Raw genomic sequence first — 26788 nt, 5'->3', positions numbered from 1 at the left:
AAGAACTGGTCTTGTTTTCTGAATATTTATAGAACTAAAAAACATATTCCTTTTGTTTTGTATTAAGTATTGTGGGAAATTTTATTTCACAATCCACCAAAATCGTGATTTATATAGCCTACACACATATATATTTTTTTAAATCACAGCCTTCATCCTGAAAGACATGTTTAGATATTGGCCCTCATTTTAAGAGGATCCTGTTACTATCTATAACACCAGAAAAACTAAATGTCTCTTGTATGTAGCCTAGTACAGAAGCATACGCCGGAAACTCTAGCAAATGCTAGATTTCTTAATGAATGTTTGTATGGACGTTTATTGTTGACACACATCGAGTGACTGACAAGAAAAAATTGAGAAAATTGAAGTAGGCTCTACCAAAATGCAAATGTTAACATGTTAATCCAGAACAGTCTTATGATACATAAACCTTTAATTTTGCACTTCTTCAAGAATCAGTATGAGGACACGACCCAAAATGTTTCCAGTGCTTCATTCTCAAAGCATTCTGGGCTGTATGACCCGCGTTTGACCGGCGATATTTCATGTTGCTGTCTTACATCAGTCAGATAAGACTGTTTGGCCACTTCATCCAAAACATTTGCTCATCTGTTAAATGATTTTAGAAGCACTAAATCTATCAGTGTTTGACGTCAACTGAGCAACACTTCAGCTTTCACATGTTTAATTGATTTGTTTTTCACAATTTGTCAATGGCATTTTGGAAAAGATAGTCAATCCATTATATTTATCTGGGGGGTAAAGATCCCATTACTAGTTCCACATGTAGCAAACAATTTCAAGTGTAAACCTGATCTGATTGATTTGTTTGATTATAGCACAACCTAGTGGTTAAATCAAGCAGTACATGAACAGACTGAACCCAGTGTCCTATAAAGAGGCCAGATTATGCCCTTTTACAAAGTCTTGATTTAGTTTTTGGGCTCTACTAGAATAGGTTTTCATGTTTGAATGTTCAAAAAACATTATTTTTCTCATATTTGACATTGTTGCAGCTCCTCTCTTCCAAGTCTGTCAGTACCGCTCCTGGCTGTCTCTATGAAGCCCCTCCTTCTGAAAAGCACAATGCGCTCTGATTGGTTGGCTGGACTAGTGTGTTGTGATTGGTCAACCGCTTCAAGCATGTTTTTGGAAATGTCCTTGCCCTTACCATAACCACGAGTTTCAACATCAAACACACTATGATGTCCTTATCCACACTAATACGTAGAAAACGCATCTTTTTCTCTCCGTTTTGGCCTTCCGTCCACACTGATCCGGCGTTTTTGAAAACACACTCCCAAGTGAATACATTGGAAAATGCCGTTTTCACGTTGTAGTGTGGAGGTAATCGAAAACAAAGCATTTTTAGTCATGTGGCTCATATTGTACTGATAAGATGTCTATGTATATGTCGAAACTCTGTGTAAAAACTCTAGTGTGGACGGAGAGCGTTTTGAAATGAAAATGTCGTTTTCAAATGTATCGTGTACATTTTCAATGTATGTATTGTGACGTGTTCGTTCCCGGAAGAAAACTCAAGACTACAATGGAGGCGTTTCAGGAAGTTCAGAAACAGTGACACTGATATAGAGAAGAACTCCCGCTGGAGGGACTTTGTAACTTTGCAGACCTTTTTCATGCTCAAACAGCAACATTACACACTAAAGAAAGCTGAAAATGTGAAAAAGCATAATAGATTTTCTTTAAAATGCAAAGTCTGAAATGTCCTGGCTGTTACGTTTAAATAAGGGTTAAAAAATATCATTGATCTTTACTTGACAACAACTAGGTCTTCCAGTGGAAGGATGACACAAATGCATTTGTTTAATAAAATGATATTTTAATCTAACTTTGTGTCCATAATATTTCTGTATTACGTGTTAATTACCCATATTAAAAAGCAATAAGGCACTCGATGTCGTGCTGTATTGTGAATATAAACACAGTAACAACATCCTTTAACCATGTTATATTATATTCACAATACAGCACAGCCTCACAAACCTTATTGCTTAATTCAGTGTCATAAAGTGAGTTTTCATGTATGAACAACAGAAGCTGGTACAAGCAAAAACAGCATTATTCCTCTTTGAACACTGTGTGAAACTAATGCTATATTCACTCAAAATGACAGTTGTATTGAAGTCAGGGGAAACAATGCAATGACTTTAGGGTGTTTTGAACCCTTTACTGAGGATGAAAAGCTTTTGGGGGGAAAAGTGAAATGGTGGTAAAACAGGAACACCTTAATGTCCACTTGTCTAGAAGTTTCCATATCTTTGTTGTTGAACTCGTTTTGACAAAATTGGCAGTAAAAGCATCTCAGTCCATTTCAGTGTGGGAGATGATACGGAGAAACTCGTATCTTGACTCCATATGCCTGTCACGCTGAAAGACAAAATAAGCACAGGAGGATTACACAACAGAAAGAGAATATTATCTTAAGTTATTGTGCACTTTAGCATGGCTGGGCAAGTTAAGAGCAAGACTGCGGACACAAGTGATGATTCTGGTTGGATTTTCTGCAATATTTCACAGTTACCATGCTTTTAGGAAACATCCAAATTAATAGCACCTAAAATAATAAACATGGAATTTTTAGGATGTTGCATCAAGTAAACATATTTTTTTAGAAGCGATTTTCTTGAAGTGATGATTTTGCTCATATAGCAAATGCATTATATTCTATTTAAAAATAACAACCAAATTAAAATTAGCATTTAATCAAAATTGACTGAAATTGGTCACTTTAAAAAATTTTTTTTTTTTTTTGGCTTTTCAATAAGTTTCAAAAGTAAAAAGTACTTCTTTTTTTATAAAAAGTCTTTTTTTACTTTTTTTAAAAAAAGTTTGAGTTTTAAATTCTTAAATGCATCAAAAAAGTATAAATCTATAAGTATATAATATTAAATAAAAGTTAAAAAAAACATTTAAAATTGTATTTATATATATTTGAAATAAATAAAAACATTAGTAATAATAAGATTTATAAAATGTATTTATTTTTTGTACAAGCTGTAGGACAAATTAACAAAAAATGCAAAAAAAATTAAATTCTTAAATGCATCAAAGTATATATTATTAAAATTATATGTAGATAATAAAAAAAAAATCTATAAGTATATTATAATAAATAAAAGTAAAACAATTATAAAATAAAACAATTTAAAATATATTAATATATGTATTTATTTGAAATAAAAAGATTAGTAATATATACTACACACACACACACACACACACACATACATACATATATAAGGTTGAATATATATTAAGGTTATATATATAGTTTGTAATTGTGAAGTTTGAGTGGCAGCTCACCAGAATATTCAGCTTGCTTTCTAATTGGCTGAGAGAGCTGTCAGACAGCTGATTGGCTGATTACGCCCTGCGTGTGAAAGAACAGATGCGGTTCGCTCAGAGTTCGGCTCGAGGGCCACGAGGACGGATGAAGGGCTTCTGACAAGGCACCTGATGCCCAGGCCCAGCGTTCAGGGGCCGACCCGGTGCATTCTGGGACTGGCCCTGTGCATTCTGGGAAGGGCGGGCTGGGGAGGGGTAGCGGCAGTCTTTCACTAGTCTCACTCCATGGGAAGGAGTGGGTCCTGTGAGGGAAACCAGACGTCAAGGTGTATATAAAGATTCATCGCTAAAAATGAATTGCAGGAGTTGGAAAAACCATTTGGAGCTGAGAGAGAGATGAGATCACAGACGAGTGGAAAACCATCCCCCGGCCGCCCACGTTTACTGTAAGCGTGAGTCAGGACTTACCTAGTGTTTGAGAACGGGAGACGGGCCGCGGGCAGAGGAGGACAGGGGTGCGGGAGAGCCAGGAGAGAGTGATTCATGGGACGCTGAAGGAGAAGGAGATCTCACTTTCTCCTGAAACACACAGTAAAGAGAAGTTTGTGGCTCAGCTCTTTTACTCTGTTTATTTTAGAAGAACAAACGTTAGATATGTAGGGCCCTTTATTTTTCCAAATTCTCTGCTTTCTGTTTTCATTTTGGCAACACTTTACAAAAAGGCCTCATTTGTTAACATTAATTCATGTATTAACTAACATGAACTAACAATGAGCAATACATTTGTTACAGTATTTATTCATCTCTGTTAATGTTAGTTATTAAAAATTAAGCTGTTCATTGTTTGTTCATGTTAGATCACAGTGCATGAGCTAATGTTAACAAATACAACTTGATTTTTATCATGTATTAGTAAATGCTGAAATTAACATTAACACATGTTAATAAATACTCTAGAAGTGCAGTTCATTATTAGTTCATGTTAACTAATGAAACCGTATTGTAGAGAGTTACCTTAATTTTTATGGATTACATCTTTAATGGTTTAATTAATTGTATTAATCAAAAATGACATCTAATCAATTGAATGCACAACATTTTAACAATGTAAAAATGATTAAGAATTTAAACAATAATAGGGCCCTATGAAATGTGTTTTGTTTTAAAAAAAAATCTGTTTCATTTCATGTTTCCCAAATTCCATGTTTTCCATTTTATTTTTTTCTGGTTTAAGTTTTTAATGATTTGATTAAATTGTATTAATCAAAAATAAAGTCTAATCAATGGAATTCATACAACTTTAACAACAAAAATTTTAACAACAATAGGGCCCTATTAAACATTTTTTATTCCTCAGAAATTCTGTATTGTCTGTTTTAATTTTTCTGGATCCTGTGTTTTATGATTTAATACAAATTTATTATCCAAAAAAGAGGTAAAAAATGAATGAAACTTAATTACATTTTAAAAGATTAATTAAATTGTTTAAATTAAATTTGAGCAATTACTTAGATTATTTTGGCAAACAAAGTGCTGCACAAAAAATGCATTTTAAATTAAAACACGAATGACAAATTGTGATATTGTGTGATATTCCTTAAAAAATTAAGTTTTGTTATTTATTATTATAACTTTGAGAACTACATTCAATACAATAGTCACACATTTCTGTCTTTTTATAAGTTAAACCGAACTTTTATTTTGACCTTTTGAGTTTCTCTGTGTATTTGACAATAGTTTTTCTCAAATGAAATGGTGAAATGCCGGTGAAGTGACTCTCAGAGTGGCTCTGGAGGTGAAGTTCATGCGTTCATGTCCTGAAAACTCCAGCGTGCTTGATTATGTGTAGTCGACCACACTGCACCACTAATACACACAGAGAGATGCAGAACATACACACTTCAGATTTCAAAAGCAGTCTTTTTGTGGTTTAAAGGGTTAGTTTAAAGCCTAAATTCAGTCTGTTTATCATATAAAGCGATCGTGTCTCTTCAGAAAATCTGAACTAAACTGCTCAATTCATATGGGTTAGTTACGATCTCTTTATGAACTTTTTGAAGCGTCAAAGTGGTAGTTGTGTAGCTGTCAATAGAGGGACAGAAATGACTCAGATTTCATCAAAAAGATCTTCATTTGTGTTCTGACGATGATCGAAAGTCTTACGGGTTTGGAAGACATGAGGGTGAGTAATTAGTATATAATAAGTGAACTATCCCTTTAATATTCACAGTCACTAGTCCATATCGCAATTTGATTAAGTGAATGCCTCTACTTTTGATTTATTTATTAAAATTTAGCCAAATTCCATGACATTCCACAGTAAATTTGCATTTTCACAGGGCCATAGATATGCTTGAAAAACTATAATTTACATTAAAAAAAAAAACACTTCAGACCCTATCTTGTGGGAAATGCTAAGTGTTAGTATGAGAGGATTTCGTCATGATCCAGTACCTGAGTGGGGCTCTTGCAGAGTCCAGGTGAGCGTGGCTGAGATCGCGGAGAAGAAGAGGCTTCCCGGGACGGGTTCTTCCGGAGGACCGGAGAGATGTTCAGCCCGTTCCCTTCGGTCGACCTGGGAGAGACTCCAGCGGGTGACACACTTTTCTGCAAACACAGACGCTACGAGATGTCATCACAAACGTCAAATCACATCACACAAAAGCAATACGAACTGTTTGCTCATGCAAATGTCATCTAGATATGACTCCTTTAATAGGATTATATTGACATAGTATAATTTAAAGCTTAAACAGACAAATGATGCAGGGCAATTTATGTGCCGAAATGGTTTCTTAAATTGTTGAAAAGCCCTTGTATGAACAGTTAAGAGATGCTTACACTAACAAACATGAATTCTGATCATATTTTTTTTTTCATAAGTTTCATGGTAAAGTTTGGCAAGTCTTTACAAGATTTGGAGCCAAGGCTTTTTTGATATAAAAAAATATATTTTACTTTTACTTTATTGGTTAATTACATTTTTTATTTACATTTTTGATGATGCTGTTCACCAGGTAAAAAGACTGTGAACTCATCCTTTGCTGCTAATGTAAACTTTATGTTGTTTTAGAGAAACCTTCAACAAATATTATATATAATTATTGAAGGGAGTTTTCTATTTATAGTATGTTGCAGGCATTAAGCATGTATAATGGTCTTGGTTATATTATTTTGATGAATGACTAACTTTGCAATACTAATTAATTGTACTTTTTTATTCAGGAAGAACCAAAATAAAGTGATTTAAAACCGATTAAAGCTGCAAACGTACGACAGCTGATCTGGGCTATTTTAAAAAATCGAATTCCTATGCCAAACGAAGCCTTTATGACTCAAATCTATGATTTATGAGCGTGGTTACATTGTATCACAACAGTGATTAATAATTCATTAAATCAGTTTGATCAATGGTTTTTGTACTTTCAAATAAGAAAGTGCACAAAAATACATGAATCAAAGCATCATGACATTTCTAACTTTTTAAAGTATTGAACTAATGATCTATCAAATATTATATGATGTAATAAAGTTTGATAATGTTACTAAAGAAAGATACCAGGTACATAAATCAAAAACTCATAAAGGCTTGCATTTTTTTAACATCAACTTTCATGAACTCTGATGAGGTCACAGAAATACTGGAAGCGACCAATGACGTGCCGTGCCTCGGAATGTTTATTAACATTGACCAATCAGCTGGAGGCTGCTCTTCGGCAACTGAATGAATGAATAACTGCATATCCAACTTTACTAGGAGAACATGTTGGTGCACCGTTGACATCCATTGTAGACATTGTATATTGCAAGAATGAGAAAGAAAGTAAGTGTATTCACACCTCTTTAGCGCCGTCTCGTCTGAGACCGTCTTCATTTTTACCGCCACTCTCCTGCAGGAAAGACACATGATCAGACCCACCCAATCACGAGCTCCTAATAATAAAAATCACTGTAATATCTCAATCGTCTCAAATGGAGACTTTGCTCAAATCTCTTGCTTCTTAGATGTTTCTCCCGAGTTAAGACGTCACGTGTGTCTCCTCTAGAGTTTCAGAAGAATTTTTTTAAAACTGTGACTCAGATTTGCGAAGATTCCAAAGATTTCAATCAGGGTTATTATTGTAAAATAGAGCTAAAACTATTAAAAGCATCTTTGTTAACTGAAATAAAGCTAAAATAAAATACAATTTAAACAATAGATTAAAAACTTGGCGACTATCTGAAATAAGTTTAAGTTGATGCACCGAAATAAATAATTAACTAAAAACTAAATAAAAAAAAAATAAGCCAAAATAGTAAAAGAATAAAAAAAGAATAACAATGACAAACATTACAAAAATTACTATTTATTTTTTTAAACTAAAAGTAAAAAGAAAACTGAAAATATAAAAATCAAAGCTAATTCTAAATATTAATAAAAACTATATTAGTATATAAATAATACTAAATACTAGTACTAAATAGTACTAAGACTACTAGTCTTAATAATAATAAGACTGATCTCAACTGGTATTCAAACATTTCTCATCAAATTTCAAAACTGAATTACAGATCTTAATAGCTCGACACTCTTACTGTAGAACAGCTATTGACTCATTTATGTCTGAAAGCTGCATTATGCCTCCCAAGCTATAAAAGAGCAACATTCCTCTGGTTTGGTGAGTGAATGCACAAGTCAGTGTTCGGGGATAAAATGATATCACGTTGAATAAATGATGAGCATTAATATTCAATCGCAGTCGGCATGTCATTTAGCTGAATATGTAAGTACAAGCGAAAATCACACAGACTTCAGGATGAACTCAAATGCATTTTAAAAACTGCAAAGCGAGGAAGTAGCATGTTTGGCCTTGGCTCGACTCACCCGCCGTGTTCGTCCCGCGCCGGTCTGGTCTGAGCCGCCCCGTTTGCTGTCCACATCAGCGTGAGAGGAGGAGGAGGAGGAGGAAGGAGGAGGAGGAAGACCCAGACGCAGTCCTGCAGAGCGATGGCCCACCGGAGAGCCACTGCCACTCTGAAATACACACACCATAATCACACACTGCTGAATATAACCTCAATCTGACATGAACGTGACATATCAACCCTGCTTCTCATCAGGACCACAGGAATACATCCTTTCAATACATATCAACTGGAACAGAAGAAAAAAAAAGTAAACACAAAAATTGGTGAATGAATTAAACACAGAAAATACATTAAAAACTAATACATTTATATTTTATTCATATATGCACTTTTTTATTCTTTATTCATTTCTGTACTATTTCTAACTACATGTTAACTAAACATATTGGTGCTTGGAAAATGTAATTTGTTCAATTCGTATTTTTGTTAAATTGTATTAGACCTGTTGTTTGTAATTAGCTTATTTTTAATAGCAAAAATAAAATAAAACGACAAAAAATATATATATTGTGATTTATATTGTTATCATGAAATAAGATTTTCTTATGACCTTACAATATGATGCATAAACATTGTAGCAAAATCTCTACCTGTTAGAGATTTACATAAACCATTTTTTATGGTTATTATGAGTGATTTTGTATATTAATATATGAATATTTTGAATATTTATACTGTATCACATGAGTTTAGTTAATTTCATAAATAATATATATGCATGAATAATCATTATTGTTTCTGAATTACAATAAGAAGGAAGGGGTTGTTTGGTCCTAGACAGTTTTTTGACCATTAAAATCGTTAAAAATCATATTTAATTTGAAGCTCAAATGCAAAAAAAATCCTAGGCCTGTTTTTTGTTTTTGTAACCTGACAAATGAAAAGTAAAATGTTATACTGTAAGTTTATGGATAATCATTCATGCACGACTTCTGTGAAAATTGGAAAACACCATCATTCTATCATCGGTTGATAATGTGTTTTTACTGTTGGATGGTATATACTATTATAACACTCAGTTCTAGAAGCAAATTAAACATAATAATAATGAAAAACAATAAAAAACGACTTCCATGATGATCACATCTAATGCATGGCTTTAATCATTTTTACTTCTATTCATAGATGCTATATATACAAAAATCCAATCCAACATATGAAATCCAATCAGTGGTGCAATCCTGACAGAAAACAAGACCATGCAAACACACTTCACTAGTGGAAGGACCAATGGGAGGAGGATGACAACTCAGGCTTTAATACTCACCCTGTTTGGGGCTCCATCTACAGAAATAAAGAGAGACAGGCTCATTGAGATAAGATGATCCTGTTATATTGAACATTTGCAAAACATTACAGGAATATTCCAGATTAATTTAAACTTAATGTCTATGGATCAAATCTGTGGCATGCTGACGCTTACAACGGACATTCAAAAACACAAGCAAAAATCACATTTACAGTATTGCATGTACAATGGAAGTCTATGGGGCTTTCAAGGGGTCATCGGTATGATTTGGTATGATTCTTTAGGGTCTTCATGTAAAGTTTGTAACATACTTTAGTTCAAATTCCTCAATGGTTGTGTAAAACAAAACCCTTTTTACCTCCTCAAAAACAGCTCTGTTCACAGATACCCGTTTCGGTGCATGTCTCTTTAAATGATAATGAGCAACTGCTCACCCCCCCAGCAACCCCCCCACCCACCCCCTTCCGTGGGGCGTCGACACAAGACATGTAAAGTGATGCCTTGGTGGACAGTATACAAATGACTGAGGGCAGAAATATACTAATACAGGAAATATGCTAATGAAGGAAATATGCTAATACTGGAAATATGCTAATATGGGAAATATGCTAATACGGGACAGTCCGTCAGCGGTCGTGGGCAGAGCACGGCTGCCGCTTGATTATTGAGTGTTTAGGCTTTTTGAGGATTAAAAAAGGAGTGAATGGATTTTTCTCATTGTATGGTGGTTGTGTGTCCACACATCACAAAGACACATTTATATGCAAACACCATATAAAAGTGAATTCTGCATCTGATGACCCCTTTAAAGAGTAGAAATGAAAAACGTATATTTTTACATGAATTCTTCTGCAAAATATTTCTAAATTATTATTTTTTTGAGGTGGAGAAAAAGAGGTGTGCTCTTTGGAAACAGTGTCCATGTCTGATTATACATAATTCCTTATTATATAGTAAGAAAAAAGTGTTGAGGCCTCATGGGATAGTAGTGACAGTAATTTTGCATAAAAAAATGAAGTAAGAAATACTACTATAATTACTACTATTATGATAATAAAACATTACTTTTATCATAATGCACTAATGAAAATCACCCAGAATACTCTTATTCTGTTCCATTAGCACTTCATCAAATTGTTCTTCAGTGCATTTCTACATGTGACGGGATTCTCACGCACCTCTGGAGTCCAGGTGCTCGGGGTGAGTGATGTCATCTTTAGGCGCCAGGTGCGGGGGGAACGGGAAGGCCCCGGGAAGAGCCATGAGGCTGGCACCCGCTCCCAGGGTCAGTCCCGAGGGGTGTGGCGTCAGAGGGAAGCCCGGGGCATGATGGGATAGATGCTGGAACTGCTGTTGCTAGACGGGGGAGGGGAGAGGAGAACGACAAGCTAATGTAAAACGTGACATTTTCATTTTGGAACAGCCTGTTTTTTATTTTTGTGGAATCCATGAATCACTTTTTCACAATTCTTTGTTGAATAGAATGCTTTTATTTAAAATAGAAAACTTTTGTAACATACTCTTGATCAATTTAATAAAAAAACAACAACAACTAACTTTAACTTTTGAATGGTAGTGTATCACGGTTTGCACAACAATATGACGCTGAACACCTGTTTTCAACATTGATAATAATACAAAATCTTATGGAAGCTTTTTTCCGCCACTGAATAATAAATAAATAATAATAATTGTGACTTTTTATCTCACAATTCTGACTTTTTTTCTTACAATTGCAATATATCAAGTCAGAATTGTGAAATTTTTTTGATAGAATTGCGAGATATGAAGTCAGAATTGTGAGAAATAAAGTCGCAATTCTGAGAAATAAAGTTGCAATTGCGAGATATAAAGCCGCAATTCTGAGAAATAAAGTCGCAATTCTGAGAAATAAAGTCGCAATTGCGAGATATAAAGTCGCAATTCTGAGAAATAAAGTCGCAATTCTGAGAAATAAAGTTGCAATTGCGAGATATAAAGTCGCAATTCTGAGAAATAAAGTCGCAATTCTGAGAAATAAAGTCGCAATTGCGAGATATAAAGTCAGAATTGCGTGTTATAAAGTCAGAATTGTGAGATATAAACTATTCTGAGGTAAAATAAAAATAAAAATAAAAGTCTGTCTTTTTTTCTTTATATCTCACAATTGTGAGTTTATATCTCACAATTCTGAGAAAAGATGTCAGAATTGCAAGATATAAACTCGCATTTATGTGTTATAAAGTCAGAATTGCAAGATATAAACTTGCATTTATGTGTTATAAAGTCAGAATTGCAAGATATAAACTTGCATTTATGTGTTATAAAGTCGCAATTGCGAGAAAAAAAGTCAGAATTCTGACTTTATAACATGCAATTCTGACTTTATATCTCGCAATTCTGACTTTATAACACATAATTGCGACTTTATTTCACGCAATTCTGACTTTATATCAGAATTGATATATATATCAATATATATATATATATGTCAGAATTGCGAGATGTAAACTCGCAATTGTGAGATAAAAAGTCGCAATTATCTTTTAAAATGTTTTATTTTGTGGCGGAAACAAGCTTCCACAAAATCTTTCTTGATATATTGTGAGGCAAATTCCTCCGTTAAAAAAAATAGTAAAAAACTTAATCAAACGTAAATTCATGTCCCAGTTATGCTTAAACGTTGTCACATTTTCCAGGTAAATAAACATTAGCAAAGTGATTAATGCTCTATTGTTTTAAGCCAATTATAAATCTCATCAAGAGTTTTTAAGCATTTTCACATTTATTTCAAAATAATAACTAAAGGCTAATGCATGTTGTAGTCTTCGACAAAAACACGATTCTCTTAGCTTTTTGTTCAAAACGATGCTTTTTTATGAAACTTACCACATTCAAAAAAGAATGCATGAAGCTAGGATAAAACAATGTTGTTTAAAAGCAGAGGCTCTGTTCTTTTTCCTTTGATATATTGCATGTACAGATATTCACAACAAAATATTGTGAAGATGATCAAAAATGCTGGCAATGGCTGGCAACTTTATTTTTCTTTTAAACGTTGGCGGAGAAAGAGTTAATAGGAGGACAAAAAGGAAAATGGACTCACCCCGATGATAGCATTGAGCTCGGCCATGCTGACGTGTTTGGATCTTTCCACTGCTTGTGCAACTTGATGCTGATGCTGCATGGACACACAGATTCAAAATGCAACATCACACATGAAGCGTGAATAAAACACAAACCAGAGAAGATATTCAAAGATCAAGATCAAGACCAAGCATGCACAACCTGCTACACGACAGCACCTTTCACTGTGAAAAGCCACAAACAGCGCAGATGTGCATGAGCCACAGACAGCAGGACAACTGAAAAGAGTTGTTGTTGTCTCTGTGGCAGCTTCGATGTTCCCACAGGGCGTTACGATTACAAAATAGCCAAATCCACTCAGCGTGGCTTATAAAAGAACAGTATGAAATATTGATCCAGGGAAGAGCTGGGCGATTGGAAGCTCTCTGTTGATGACCACCTCTGCTGTAAATAATTCATGTGTAAATAGCCCACGGGGGGAGAGGGTGAGCGTGTGTGTGTGTGTGTGTGTGTGTGTGTGTTCGCTCACCTCTTGGGACAGCAGTGGAATGATCTGAGTGCATATAGCACTGAGCCGCTTTACAATCTCCGCCTGCAGAAACAACAAACAAACTCCCATCACACAACAGACGACATCCTAAAGAAAGTCAGGCTAAATGCACTTTATTGCTTTAATAGAATTCACAACAGCAGCTTCTACAGGAGAGGATGATTCAGCACTCTATATGTGCTGTTAGTTCAGGATGATTTCACATATTTTATTTTATTATATGTTGATAAATCTTTTATGTGTTTGACTGATGAATAAAAAAATGTTTATACATTTTTTATAGTTTGACATCATTTAGCAATTTATTAACTAAAATATTACTTTTGGTCAAAAATTACGTCATTTTATTGAGAGTAAAAATTAATGAATATTACATGACAACATATTTACTAAATTTAAAATAAAAAAAACTAAAGAAAGAAATTACACGATAGATAGATAGATAGATTAGATAGATAGATAGATAGATAGATAGATAGATAGATAGATAGATAGATAGATAGATAGATAGATAGATAGATAGATAGATAGATAGATAGATAGATAGATAGATAGAGATAGATAGATATAGATAGATAGATACTTTCCTGACCACCCGAGGTGCTTTTAATACACTGCGCGTGCACACACACACACACACACACACACACACACACACACACACACACACACACACACACACACACACACACACACACACGCACACGCACACACACAGCTCATACATGTACACACTTCATTCAGGGCTGATCCCACTCACTCTGACCCACATACACTCTCAAATCCAGGCATTTCCAACAGATGGCCTGGAAACGAGGAGATGCAGGGGTCTTATCTGGATTAGCCCACTCTAGCGTGTGTATTTGCTCATGTCAAGTAGTCAGGATTAAATCCTGCTTCAGAGTAAATACCCAACAAAACACTGAATCATGCACATCAGATGTATAGACATCCCTCTTCAAAACAACTAACACATGAAAACAGAACAACCTAGAGCTTTATGTTTAATACATATCTGACTGGATGAGCCACGTTCAAAGCCGCTGTAAAATATTAATACTATATATTTAATCTATACATTTCACATATACAGTAGTTATGCTAACATGATATTTATTCTTTATTATCGGCAATGCCAACAGTTAAAAAGCCACCTAAAGTGTTAAAACCCTTTTAAAACCATATTGAAATCATGTTGATGCATGTTTAACTACCTTACATTTTGGGTTCAGAATATTTTTTTAAAGAAATGAATCAATGCATTAACTTGATCAAAAGTGACAGTAAATGCATTTATAATGTTAAAAAAAATAATATTTAAAATGCTGTTCTGTTGAACTTTCAGTTCATCAAAGAATCCTGAATATTAGAGTGATAATATATAATAATATTAGAGTGATTTCTGAAGGATCATGTGACACTGAAGACTGGAGTAACGATGCTGAAAATTCAGCTTTGATCACAGGAATAAATTACATTTTAACATACTGTATATTCACATAGAAAACCGCTATTTTAAATCGTAATAATATTTCACAATATTACTGTTTTTACTGTATTTATGATCAAATAATTGCAGCCTCGGTGAGCAAAAGAGACTTCTTTCAAAAAAGAAAACCCGTCTCCATCCCTACCAAGCCCTTGATCATGTGGTTTCAGGATAATGGTCCTGCAATTAGTGTTAGATCTAGTGCCGACCAGACCCCATCACTCGCCCACACAAGGACACCTCGTACTGTAAATCTCATTACACAGAGATCATGCGGATCTGTAATGAAATCAGGCTGTAAATGACACATCAGTCACTCACCTGCTTCTGCATTTCAATGTTCAGCCCGTAAGACATTTCATAATACTGTGGAAGAAAGCAAAGCCAGCTCAATTACATTTAAATTACATGACATAAATCACAATCACATCGAGCTAAATGACAGAAATGCTGTGCATGTGTTCCCAGAGGCCAGAAATGACCCATATTCCCAGTTAAAGACCGTATTAATTGATGTCGAGCATCATTACTATCAATGCATTCGGCAGATGCCTTTATACATTTATCTATAAGTTCCCTGAGAACTGGACCCATGACCTTGGCGGTGTACTGTTTTTACATATTATGTTATCAGCATATGGCAAGCCGTTTTAACTTTTATTCATTTCCAAGATATGAATTGTTGATATCAAGAATAGACATTTCAACTAGTGACAGTTTAATTCTTGATATCAAAAATAAAGGTTTTTACTAGTAAGAATTGTATTTCTGATATGTGAAATTGGAATTTCAACAAGTAAGAAATCAATTCTTGATATCAGCAATGGATTTTGAATGGCGGCCTATGGTGACGTTTCACTAGTGAAAATACAATTACAGATATCAAGAATTATAGTTATTACTAGTTGAAATTAAATTGTGGATATCAAGAATTAGCATTTTGACTAGTGAAAATTTAATTGCGGATATCAAGAATTAGCATTGTTACTAGTGAAAATTTAATTTCTGATATCAAAAATTGCCACTGTTACAGTAGAAATCTAATTCCTGATATCAATAACTATCATTTTAACTAGTAAAAATTGAATTGCTGATATCATAATGGAAATGAATAAAAGTTAAAACAGCTTGCCATAATCAGCATCTTGTTATGCTGTATAAATGAAATGCGAAGAGCATCTTGAGCTTCAGTAAAAAAATCTGGCAGAATCTTAAATATTTCACAAGGACATTCAAACGTTTCTGTGCTTAAACTAACCACTTAATCAACCACTATATTAGCTCATCACATCTTGGAATTATGGGTAATGTTGTTGGAAATCCCTCTTACCATGATATAATGTCTGTGCATCTCTGTTTTCTCACTCGCCAACTTCTCACATTCCAGCTTTAGACTGAAAGACAGAAAACGACTCAGTTCATCTGAGTTCAAAGTCATGTGACACATCCTCGTACAGCTCTCATTGGTCAGACACCACAATATTTACATAACATAATACATAACCTCTACATTAAATATGTGTTTTTCAACTATATACTCATATTTTATTCTTAAAGCTGATCACGTTTTGTAATGTACATTGATGTTTACTATTCTAAAGAAAGACTTTTAGAAGCTTTTGAAATTGCTCCTAATGAGACTATCTGGATTAGGCTAACTGGATGGCTGGCTAATAGACTGTATCAGCTAATACTGGCGTCTCTAGTCGCTGGAGTGATTTTAGAGCATTACAGTTTGATAATCTCATTAGCTTTGCACAGGTGATCCCAACTGCAGTTCAGAGAGGAAGTAGATCACAACATAACTGAATAAAATGAACATGCAATTATAGAAAATGCAAAAGCAAACATGGGGAGCTTTACGATTTTGCTTTGTTTTCAGGCTTCAGTTGAGCTCACATTTGGAGAGTTTGTGTGAATATTGTGATGAATCCTGTGTTGTGTACCTGTGATACTGGGCCTGGAACAGCTGAAACTCCTCTTTTATGTGGTCGAGTGTTTCCAGCACTGTGAATTTCATGCCGGCGTGGCCTGACACCAGCTGAGCCTGGAAACACATGAGCAGTGTGAGGGTCGTCACTCCAAAACAGACTATTTCTACATTTTAATGGGATTACCTTTGCTAATTACTCTGTATAGATTAATCATGATAGGTAATCTCAGGAGAACAATACCAGGATAGATGACAAATTGTACTTTCAATTCTGTTTATTTACTGTGCATATACTCTACCTGGCCAAAATAACAAGTCACTGTTTGGATTTAAACAGGCAAATGTTTAAGAGTCAATGATTGGATCATTATTGCAGTGATTATTATGTTTCTAGCATGTTATTTTTTTTGGCAACAGTTCTTCTAACCCAAACTGTTTGCTTAAACACCCATATTCCAGGATGACAATGTTAAGATTCATCAGGCTCAAACTGTGAAAGAATGGTTGTGAAGAGCACGAAGAATCATTTACACACATGAATTGACGATCCTCTGAGTCCAGATCTTAAATTCAGTGACGTCTCTGGGATGTGCTGGAGGAGACTTTACAGAGTGCTGGACTCTTGTATTGTCAATACAAGATCTGGACCAAATATTGATGCACCTCTTGATGGAAATAACATCACAAAATATATTTCCATCAAGATCTTGTATTGACAATGCAAGAGTCCGGCACTCTGTAAAGTCTCCTCTAGAGTTGTCAAAAAGTACCGACCTCGGTACCAAGTCAGAAGCGAAATTTAAAAAATGTGACTCTTTGAGCGCTGTCGATCATAAACACCTCTGATTGGCCACTGTGTTCACGCGTTCATTGGATATGTCTGTGATTGGCTACAATGATCAGCGCTTCAAAAACGTGTTGTAAATATACATCAATGACGCTCTTCACCGAGTGCTTAAACACACACATGAGCGTTTATCAGCGGACTGCTTGTGCTTTCAAACGCCTTCCCGTTTTTTAAATCACTTTCAAACACTTCTGTGTGCTCTCAAATGTTCCCGTGAGTTGATCATTGTAGCCAATCACAGACATATCCGATGAATGCTTAAACACAATGGCCAATCAGAGGTGTTTACGATTCCGCTCGACAGCGTCACAATTTTACAATTTCTGTACCGAAATGGTACCGAAGATGGTTCTTTTTGACAACTCTAGTCTCCTCCAGCACATCCCAAAGACTTTCAATAAAAGTTGTTAAAGGTTTCACACTCCATCAATTAGGGTTAGAAGAACTGTTGCCAAACATATGCTATAAGCATAATAATCACTGCAATAATGATCATACATTATTAGCTGTAACATAGTCATAGACTATTAAAGTCCCCCTGTGGTGAAAATCAAGTTTTTAATGTTGTATGCCTATGTGGTGTTTTTAATATGCTTTAAGACTAACCATGTGCAAATGCATTAGTCAGCACCATTGCTGAGTATTTTCTCTTTAAAACTGCAGTGAACCAAAGACAGTCTCAAAAACACGCTTTGAAATCGCTGGTGTTTCTGACGTCACAAACTGCCTTGTAACCAATCAGATCAATGAACCGGCGGGCTTTAGCATATCATTAACAGCAAACTAGCAAAGAGTCTCGAGAGATGCCAGGTTATCCCAGTTTATTTTTCTGTTGATATGAAAAATTGTGCAGATTTAGCAATATAGCGGGTGTATGATGTATACGATGTTATGGTGAACTATATGCCTTTCTCCACTGACGCTCTGTTGATTGTTAGAAGGCAGCTGTCTGACTCTGAGGTGGCAAACGGGAACATGGGGAACATGGTTCATGTAAAATTAGCAACACATTATTAGCTGTAACATAGTCAAGCCTAAGGTTAATCATATTAATAACCCTTATGTGTCCAACATTGTAAAGAGCGATACCATTGTGCAGCGTTTACCTCAGTAAGTTGGCCGAGTGGATCTGTGAGCTGGAGTAAGTGGAGGCGGGGCTAATTAGCATATTTATATAAATTAGTGATTTTAAAGATTTTAAATTCAGTTTTTGTATTTTCACTTTCACCAACAAAGAAATACTTTGGTAAATGGCCCAAAAAATATTTTAAAAAGCCCAACGCATATCTGTTAGCAAATTAGCATTGAATCATGGCTAGAAATCCATAGAGATACTGTGGTCCCTTTATGTTAGTACGGCCTTAATCGTAAATGAGCAATTAAACGACATTGTCACACATACATTTCACAGAGTGAATGTGCCTGTCTTATTTTATAAACCATCGGTTTGTTTTATTGGGCTTTTTCATGCTATAGTCGATAGTTTTAAACTGATTAAAAATAGGCAGATAAACATCGGTAACTGACACATCTGTGCATCTCTAGTGTTAACCAAAAGAAAGAAGGTGCAATGAACATGTGAACATGCAATTAACAGGAAGAAGAGAGAGCAGGCCCTCAACAAAACCTAATCTGATTATAGTAATGCATTACATATGACTAAACCATCAAGAACGCACTGACACAACCCAGCCACAGAGCTGTGACCCAGACAATAACGTTCAACCGCTCACACTTAATCCAAACTAACATTGCAGGATTGCTTATCATGCTTTAGTTACATTCTGATACCGCACTCTCATACTGTATTGAACACAGGTGATGCCATTAAGAGTTTAAAACGAGAAGAAAAGGATTGTGGGAAAAGCCTGCAGCTTCTGTCTATGGCCGAATCCATCCCAGACAGAATCAATCATGTGAAATTATAAACTTAAACATTAAAAAATACCTTTAGGGGAAGTGGGAATACACAATCAAATCCTCTGATACACACTCTCTGACCATACAAAGGGGGCTTCACTGCATGAGTAAAGAGATAATTCACTGTCCTGCCATTGACAATAAACGCTTTATTTTGTCAACTTTATCAAAAACACGAGACTGACTGCAGGCACATATTCAATATTGACCTTGATATGACCCGTGATAGAAGCCAGGCCGTCACCGAACAGCACTTCTTACAAACTATAAAAACTTGTTTGCTAGATCAGACCAATAAATGAAGCTCGAAGCTACAATGAAATAAAACAATAACATTTTGCGTGTAAGACAGCAAACAAATGATGATGTATCGAGTTGCACAGCACTATACCTTTTGCAATAAAAAAATACAATGTTAGATGATGCCAACAAATGATTCTGCATGGAATTGTTTTTGTACTTTGCTTTTTGCATTAAAATAAAATAATAGAAATAAAATGGAATTTTAAAAACACCAACAAATTATATATATATATTTATTTTTTATTTTTATATATATATATATATATATATATATATATATATATATATATATATATATATATATATATATATATATATATATAAAATAAAAATAAAAATAAAAATAAATAATCTAAAAAATAAAATAAAATAAAATAAAATTTAGTTTGTTAGATAATGGAAGCAAATTTTTCTGTAATCTTGCACTATACCTTTTGCATTAAAATAACTGTTTGTCTGTTAGCAGGCACTTCTATATACAGTATTTAGTGCATGCTGGGATATGGTGAAGAGCAGATATATCAATAGGACTCAGAGGCTTTGCTCAGGAAACAAGAGAGGGTGTTGTACAGAGAGCCGAGTACAGCGTGACAGAGCCATGAATTGTCACACACACTGTTCCTCTCACACCAGCCCTGAAAGAACGCAGTCATCTATCTCACACTGTTTACTGTGCAGGGCACTTTCAGACCAGAGATAGACACGGAGAGGGGGAGGAATCACAGAGCCGTGAATAACCGTAGGCTGCTGAAATATTCAGCACATGTGGCACAAACACAAGAGCAGTAACAGCCGTGTGTGTGCAAACGACACATGAACCTGCTGCGTTCCCAATCCATGCTTCCTGTGCCGACGATCACTGCAAAAACAGAAGAGTTCGGGAGGGAAAAAACAAGCACATCTGTTGGGAGCGATCGTCTCATTCCAGAAGACTGCATCCGTACTGTACATCAGCTCTGATGAGCGGCTAGTTAAAGCCTCGATTCACAATACTGCTCTGATGAGAACTGACACCAACACACACACATGCAACCGCTGACTTTATTAGGGATGTTCATTTTACATCCTAATTTGGTGCCGTAAATTATAAACAAAAATAGCAATACAAGTAATGCAAAATTAATGCACATTTATGCAATACATCAGGAATTTTCTTACCATCTGTGAAATTCAAGCTTGAAGCACTATAGCTAAATGTACAGCGCATTGCATGTTCTGCAGTGAGTGCCGCTACACGCAACACGATTACTTAAACACATTTACAGAGAGAAGACAGCACAGAATGAGTTCAAAGTTTAACTTTTTAAGTTGAGACAATTCTTGAAAACAGCGTTGATGTGCGAGACTGTGAGAAAAACTGTTAGGTGTGACATAAATGGCCAAATCCATATGTCTGACATTGAATTCACACACACATACAAATAATAGCGCAGACTGAACGCAAAAACACAGTTCCTCTCTCTGATATTTGACATCTCAATAGTGAAAAATGAATTCAATGATGTCTCGATTGATCTCTATTTCTCAGTAAATATGGAAAGATGTTATTAGTGTTGTTAGCAACTCACTCACTGAAATCTACACTCATGCGAAAACTCCATCTATAATAAACAAAGCTGTCTACACTTCACAATGAATCTCTTAGGCCTGTTTACAGCTGGTATTAAGATGCGTTTCAGTCGATCGGATCACAAGTAGACGAGGGAGACACATTCCCGTTTACACCTGGTGTTTTAATCCGTCTCTTTTGTCCACTTTCAACCACTTCTGTCCAGAATTCTTCGAGGGGAGGGTCTATGGGCGGGTAAATGTATGGGTTTTTTCATATCTTTCGATCTTATGGACAAAATAAAGCTCACGCAAATTACATATGAACGTGCCTGGAGACGACAGAAAAACACATGAGCTTTAGTTTCTGCTCTGACAGCCGCACACTGTGAGTGTGTGTTAGAAATCAGGAATGGAAAGAGAACATTGTGCTTGATACTTTTTTTGTCTTCAAACTAAACTTGGGTCTCCAGCCGAACAAAGTTTAAATCCCGTCGGTCTAGAGCTCTTCCCATAATGTTTACACATTAGATCAGTAAATGCTCTTTTGCAGTTTTTCAAACACATTCAATCACATGAGCGTTTACACTATGAAAGCAATCCGGTCAATGCGCTTTCAACTACCTCTGGAAGTGGTCGAAAGTGGAGAAGCTCAAACCGTTTTAGACCCCGTTCACACCTGTATTAGTGTTGTCCACTTGTGATCGGATCGACCAAAACGCATCTTAATACCAGGTGTACACATGGCCTTATTTACATCGTTTTTACACTTTGTTGGTAAAAAATTAAAGGACTGCAGAACTCTAAAGCGCGCTGTGAACCAAAACTGGTGTCACTAACCAAACCGCGCTGTGAACCAAAACTTAAACACCTCTGATTGGACATTGCATTCACAAGTTCAACAGATACTTCTGTGATTGGCTACAATGATCAACGCTTCAAAAACACGTAAATAGAAACCTTTGACGGACTCCACAGAATCAGCGGGTACCAAATACACCTGTATTACCTGGACTGCAGAAATGCTGGTATCATCAATTTTTTTTAAAATTTCAGTACCGACTTGGTACCAAAGTACCAGTACTTTTGACAACCATGTACAGGTATGTGATTGGGAGGAACTGAACTCTTAGAAATGTCTGAGGTACTGAGTTAATATAAAGGAATTTTCTGTATTGATTTTTCACAGGTATTTTACCCGTATTTTGAATTATGCATTGCAATGTGATTTAGGCTTAAAGGGGTCATCGGATGTCCATTTTCCACAAGTTGGTATGATTCTTTAGGGTCTTCATGTAAAGTTTGTAACACACTTTGGTTAAAATTCCTCAATGGTTGTGTAAAGCAAAACCCTTTTTACCTCCTTAAAAACAGCTCTGTTCACAGATACCCGTTTCTGTGCATGTCTCTTTAAATGATAATGAGCAACCCCCCCCCCCCCATTATATAGTGGTTGTGTCCACACACACCGCAAAGACACAATTATAACACCATATAAAAGTGAATTCTGCATCCGATGACCCCTTTAAGAAAATATCTGTAAATAACCATTTTTCTACAGTCTGCTAATGTTCCTCTTTTGTAAGCCGCTTTGGATAAAAGCATCTGCTAAAAGCATAAATGTAAAAAGTAAATTATCATTAATTCAATGAATTAGTCATCATTAGAATTAGTAATCATCGTTAACACTAATTAATTGTTTAAATGTGCATGTAAAACTGACAGGGTAGGCCTTTGAGAGATGTTAAACCCGGTGTGTGTGTGTGTGCAGTTTTATACATATATTCAGTGTTAGAAGAGTGTGTTAAAGACATATCTAATCATTAACACCATCAACGTAAAAACAGTAAATACAGCACAGATGGTGAAAGATGCAGGCATCCTCGCACACACTTACATGCGCATATCTGTCATTCACACACACACGTTCACACTGCACTGCTTCAATGTCTGAGGCCGCTTACATCTGGTATTTACGTCACACTCGAGAGTGATCCGATCACAAAAAATCGAAACAGAGTGCAACAGTACGGTTCTAAAAATCATATTAATTTTCCAGAAATTTATTATAATAAAATATGAGATCCACCAAAAGCAAAAGAGCTCAGCAGTGCCGTCCTTTCCCGAGAAACATTGAGAATGGCGTGATCCAGTCCTATACCTATACATAAATATATTTGCATATCTAAGTTTTTTCAATAAACTAAAATGTTGTTTTTATAATTGTAACTGTATAAGTTGTAGTCTGAGCAGTTTTTCACTGTGAGACAGACTCCTGGTAGCAATCGTTAAACAGAGATAAAATGTTTTAAACAGAGATAAAATCGTTAAACAGAGAAAAAATATTGTGAACTGCCATTGTGTCTTCTATGTATTTAACTTCACTTATTTTCTATTTGTTTTTAATGTATGTTGTATTGTATGTATTGACTGCCATTGTGTCTTCTATGTATTTACCTTCACTTATTTCTATTCGCTTTTAATGTATGTTGTTTTGTATGTACGGACTTTGCACGTTGTCCAAGACAAATTTCCCAGCGATGGGACTAATAAAGTATAAAGTAAAGTAAAGTAAATCACTAAGTTCAGTGATCTAAATGTATTTATATGTATATATCTCGTGTGTGGAAGAAGCAGGACCGTAAAATGTTCGCCCAATCATTGAATTCGGTTCGAATGCAATGATACGATGTCCTTCCTACCTGTCAACGTATGCATTTCCATACCTCACGCAAACATCACACGTCATCATCAGCGCGTTTCATGCTCAGAGTTAGACAGACGTCAGTCACAGAGCGCCACAAACAAACAGCAGGACCTTTTACAGTTCCTCCTGAACCAAAACAACCAGCTTTTGCTGCGTTCACACCATAACTACTGTCATTTTCAAGAGATGGAAACCCGTGAAGTTATACTCAGAGCGTTTCATGACTCGATTTTTATGTGTTTCATTGGCAACACCATCAACGCTGAAATGAATCTGCAGCAGTCAGGTGGTACAGGTCAGCGCTCTTTAAGTTGTTTATGTTCATTATTATTACAATGTTATGTGCTTTGAGACACGAGGTAGTTTCTCGTGACTCTTTTGTTCGTTCTGCTGTGTGTGTTCGTGTATTTTGAAGGAGGCGTGGCTTTGGAGACGCTCTAAAGGGAGGGCGGGATCTCATGCTTTCAAAGCTAGCTCGCCTCTCTGAAATTGCCTACCCTACCTTTAAACAGAGTAACTAACAAGTGTATTATTAAGCTGTTTGATCAGGAAAAAATTTGAAACAATTCTCAGTTGTCCACTTGTGATCGGATCAGATCAGTTCCATGTATTTATAAAAACTATAATAGTATCTCAATGATACTAAAATAACAGTGGATGTGATCACAGAGGCAGATGTTAATCCCAGGTGTACAGCAGTCACGAGCGTCCTGTATCAGATCCGACAGGGTTTCGAGAACAGACAGATCATCAGCGGCCCAGCAGGCATCCGCTGTAGCAACAGTCATAATATATCACCACATACTGTCCGCTAAACACACGGATAAAAACAGCACGCGCTAACAAACCTAACCACATTTGCACACTCTCTAAAGGTCATTCATTATGCACACTGAAACTCCTCTCTTTAAAAGCTAATGCGAGCTCTCACAGAAACTGGGTCTCCATGGGCCTGTAATAACATGCCATCATAGCAAAGGTAGCTTTGAAGTGCAGCTCAGTGTGTGTGTGTGTGTGTGTGTGTGTGTGTGTGTGTGGTATCGTGTTGCCCAGTGATGATGATGGAACATGACATTTGCAGCAGAGAGTGGGGTGGCCTGGATCCATATGTAGCAACATGCAGCAATAACTCGAACAAACCATTCATTCACCCGTCCATCCATCCATCTGTCCATCCCTCCTCCACACACAGCAAACTCACAAATCTCTCCGTTCATGAATGTCATTCTGCAGCATTTCTGCCTTGAATCATTTCTCTTCTTCTGCATGTGAACATCTGCCCATCTCTCTCTCTCAATTCAAAGAGTTTTATAGCCATGACTGCTGAATAGGCAATACTGTGGACAAGAATATGGCTGAATTACACCTGTTCAAATGAATATTTGTGCATGTGAGCTTTATATAATTGTGTTTAAATGTGTGTCAGCTTGAGGTGGAGGGCTTCCCCAACTGAGTTTTGGTTCCTCTAGTCTTAAGGTTTCTTGAAAGTAGATTAATGTAGAGTTTCATAAAAACAAACAACAGTACAGTAAAAAATACACAAATGTGTGTGATACAAAATATCAATACTTAGGCTATTCATAAATAAATAATTACAAATATCAAAAGTAAAATAAAACTCTGGATGCAGATTCATGTAAAATCTAAAAGTAGGCTGTATTTAATAAAAGGCTCATTTATAGGCTCTGTGACTGTAATGGCTATTTTTGTATCAACCCATAACGCTGTAATTAACTCTTCATCGTGACCTTTACCCTGACCCTAACACACTAAACATAATGCACGTTAAAACGGGCCCCCTCGCGCAACTCAACGATCCGCTAGAAACGATCTGTAAAGGAGTTCATTAGGCTGCGGTACCTGGGGTCTTCCGTGCGGATACATTGGTTCTGGAGGTCATCCACGGGGATCTCGATGGTCAGGATCGAATCCGGAATCACCGTCCGACACCGAACCCCCCCTCCCCGTGCGCTCGCGCTGCGTAAACCCGGATCTCTCCTCCGCTCCCCGCGCTCCAAGCGTTCTCGAGTAACCTTAGAATTCCGAGGTATCCGATGAAAAGTTTAAAAACGTTCTATTCGCCTGGATCGAACGCTCTTCCTCTTTATGACGCACAGTTACGGCGCGCTACAATGTAACAAGATCATCCTGTGCCGGGCGCGTGCACGCAGAGCGCGCGTCGGAGATCAGAGGAACATAAACAGCGCTGACCTGCGCGCACACGCGGTCTGAATAATCTAAGCGACTCGGTTCGTTTGAACGATTCATTTGAGTCTCCTTAAAATGTACAATAGCAATCACGGTTTCCGCCAAAATACTGATTATTTTACCACGGGGTTTGGAGGTATGTGTCACCATTGTCCTCATAGAAATAAATTAACCGAATGAATTCTTGTTTTAGGTAGGCTATGTGTTAGAGCAAACCGTGAAAGTAGGCTATCTTTAAATAATGTTACCGCAGTACCCAAATTAAATCACATTTTGTTTGTAATGTCCATTTACGTTTTTTTTTTTTTTTTTGGTTAAGTGGTTAGCATGGTGAAATTCTGTAAGAGGTTAGTCAATTTTCGAAAGTTGTGCGAATCGGCTCGGCCGAATCACTAAAAAGAACCGGTTCAAAAGAATGATTCGTTCGCGAATCGGCTGTCAACGAGCCAAACTGCAGTCAGCGAGCCAAACTGCAGTCAGCGAGGGGTGTATTGGATTTCTGAAAATCTAAAATAAATATATGAGAGACTGAGTCGTAGAGAGAAAGGGGTGAAAGATCAGAAGAGAAAAGAAAACGCACAGCAGCTCTTCTCAGCGGTGCAGCCTGGGAGATATTGACTTTAAGTGCGGAGAGCAAAAGCTGCCTTTAAGGTCGACCGCTTACATTTGTTTATGAAGATTACATAAATAGGATAGACATGTAACAGTCGCAAGTGAGAAGACAGTTGAAACCAAATTCCATTGACAT

The 26788-nt window shown here is 36.1% G+C and overlaps 1 protein-coding gene across 4 annotated transcripts; it reads right to left on the bottom strand.

Moving 5' to 3' along the window:
• Nucleotides 1–300: 300 nt before the first annotated feature.
• On the bottom strand, nt 301–25977 carry tle2c (TLE family member 2, transcriptional corepressor c). Of its 4 annotated transcripts, none has more exons than XM_081375111.1 (14): nt 25693–25977; nt 16521–16621; nt 15905–15968; nt 14896–14940; nt 13065–13127; nt 12555–12629; nt 10648–10825; nt 9488–9504; nt 8177–8326; nt 7152–7202; nt 5767–5934; nt 3781–3891; nt 3331–3614; nt 301–2394 (listed from the first exon to the last, which is right to left on the bottom strand). In XM_081375111.1, exons 1-12 carry the CDS (start codon nt 25714–25716, stop codon nt 3781–3783), a joined length of 1047 nt encoding a protein of 348 aa, XP_081231237.1. In that variant the 5' UTR covers nt 25717–25977; the 3' UTR covers nt 301–2394; nt 3331–3614. The 4 variants fall into 4 exon arrangements, with proteins under 4 accessions (XP_081231237.1, XP_081231239.1, XP_081231238.1 ...); XM_081375113.1 differs by having other exon boundaries at nt 5767–5919; XM_081375112.1 differs by having other exon boundaries at nt 10648–10819; nt 25693–25853.
• Nucleotides 25978–26788: the final 811 nt, after the last annotated feature.

Source organism: Scardinius erythrophthalmus, assembly GCF_964197995.2.
Source record: "Scardinius erythrophthalmus genome assembly, chromosome: 9".
NCBI lineage: Eukaryota > Metazoa > Chordata > Actinopteri > Cypriniformes > Leuciscidae > Scardinius > Scardinius erythrophthalmus.
The sequence above is the reverse complement of the archived record's forward strand: the minus strand, read 5'-3'. Positions and strand labels throughout refer to the sequence as shown.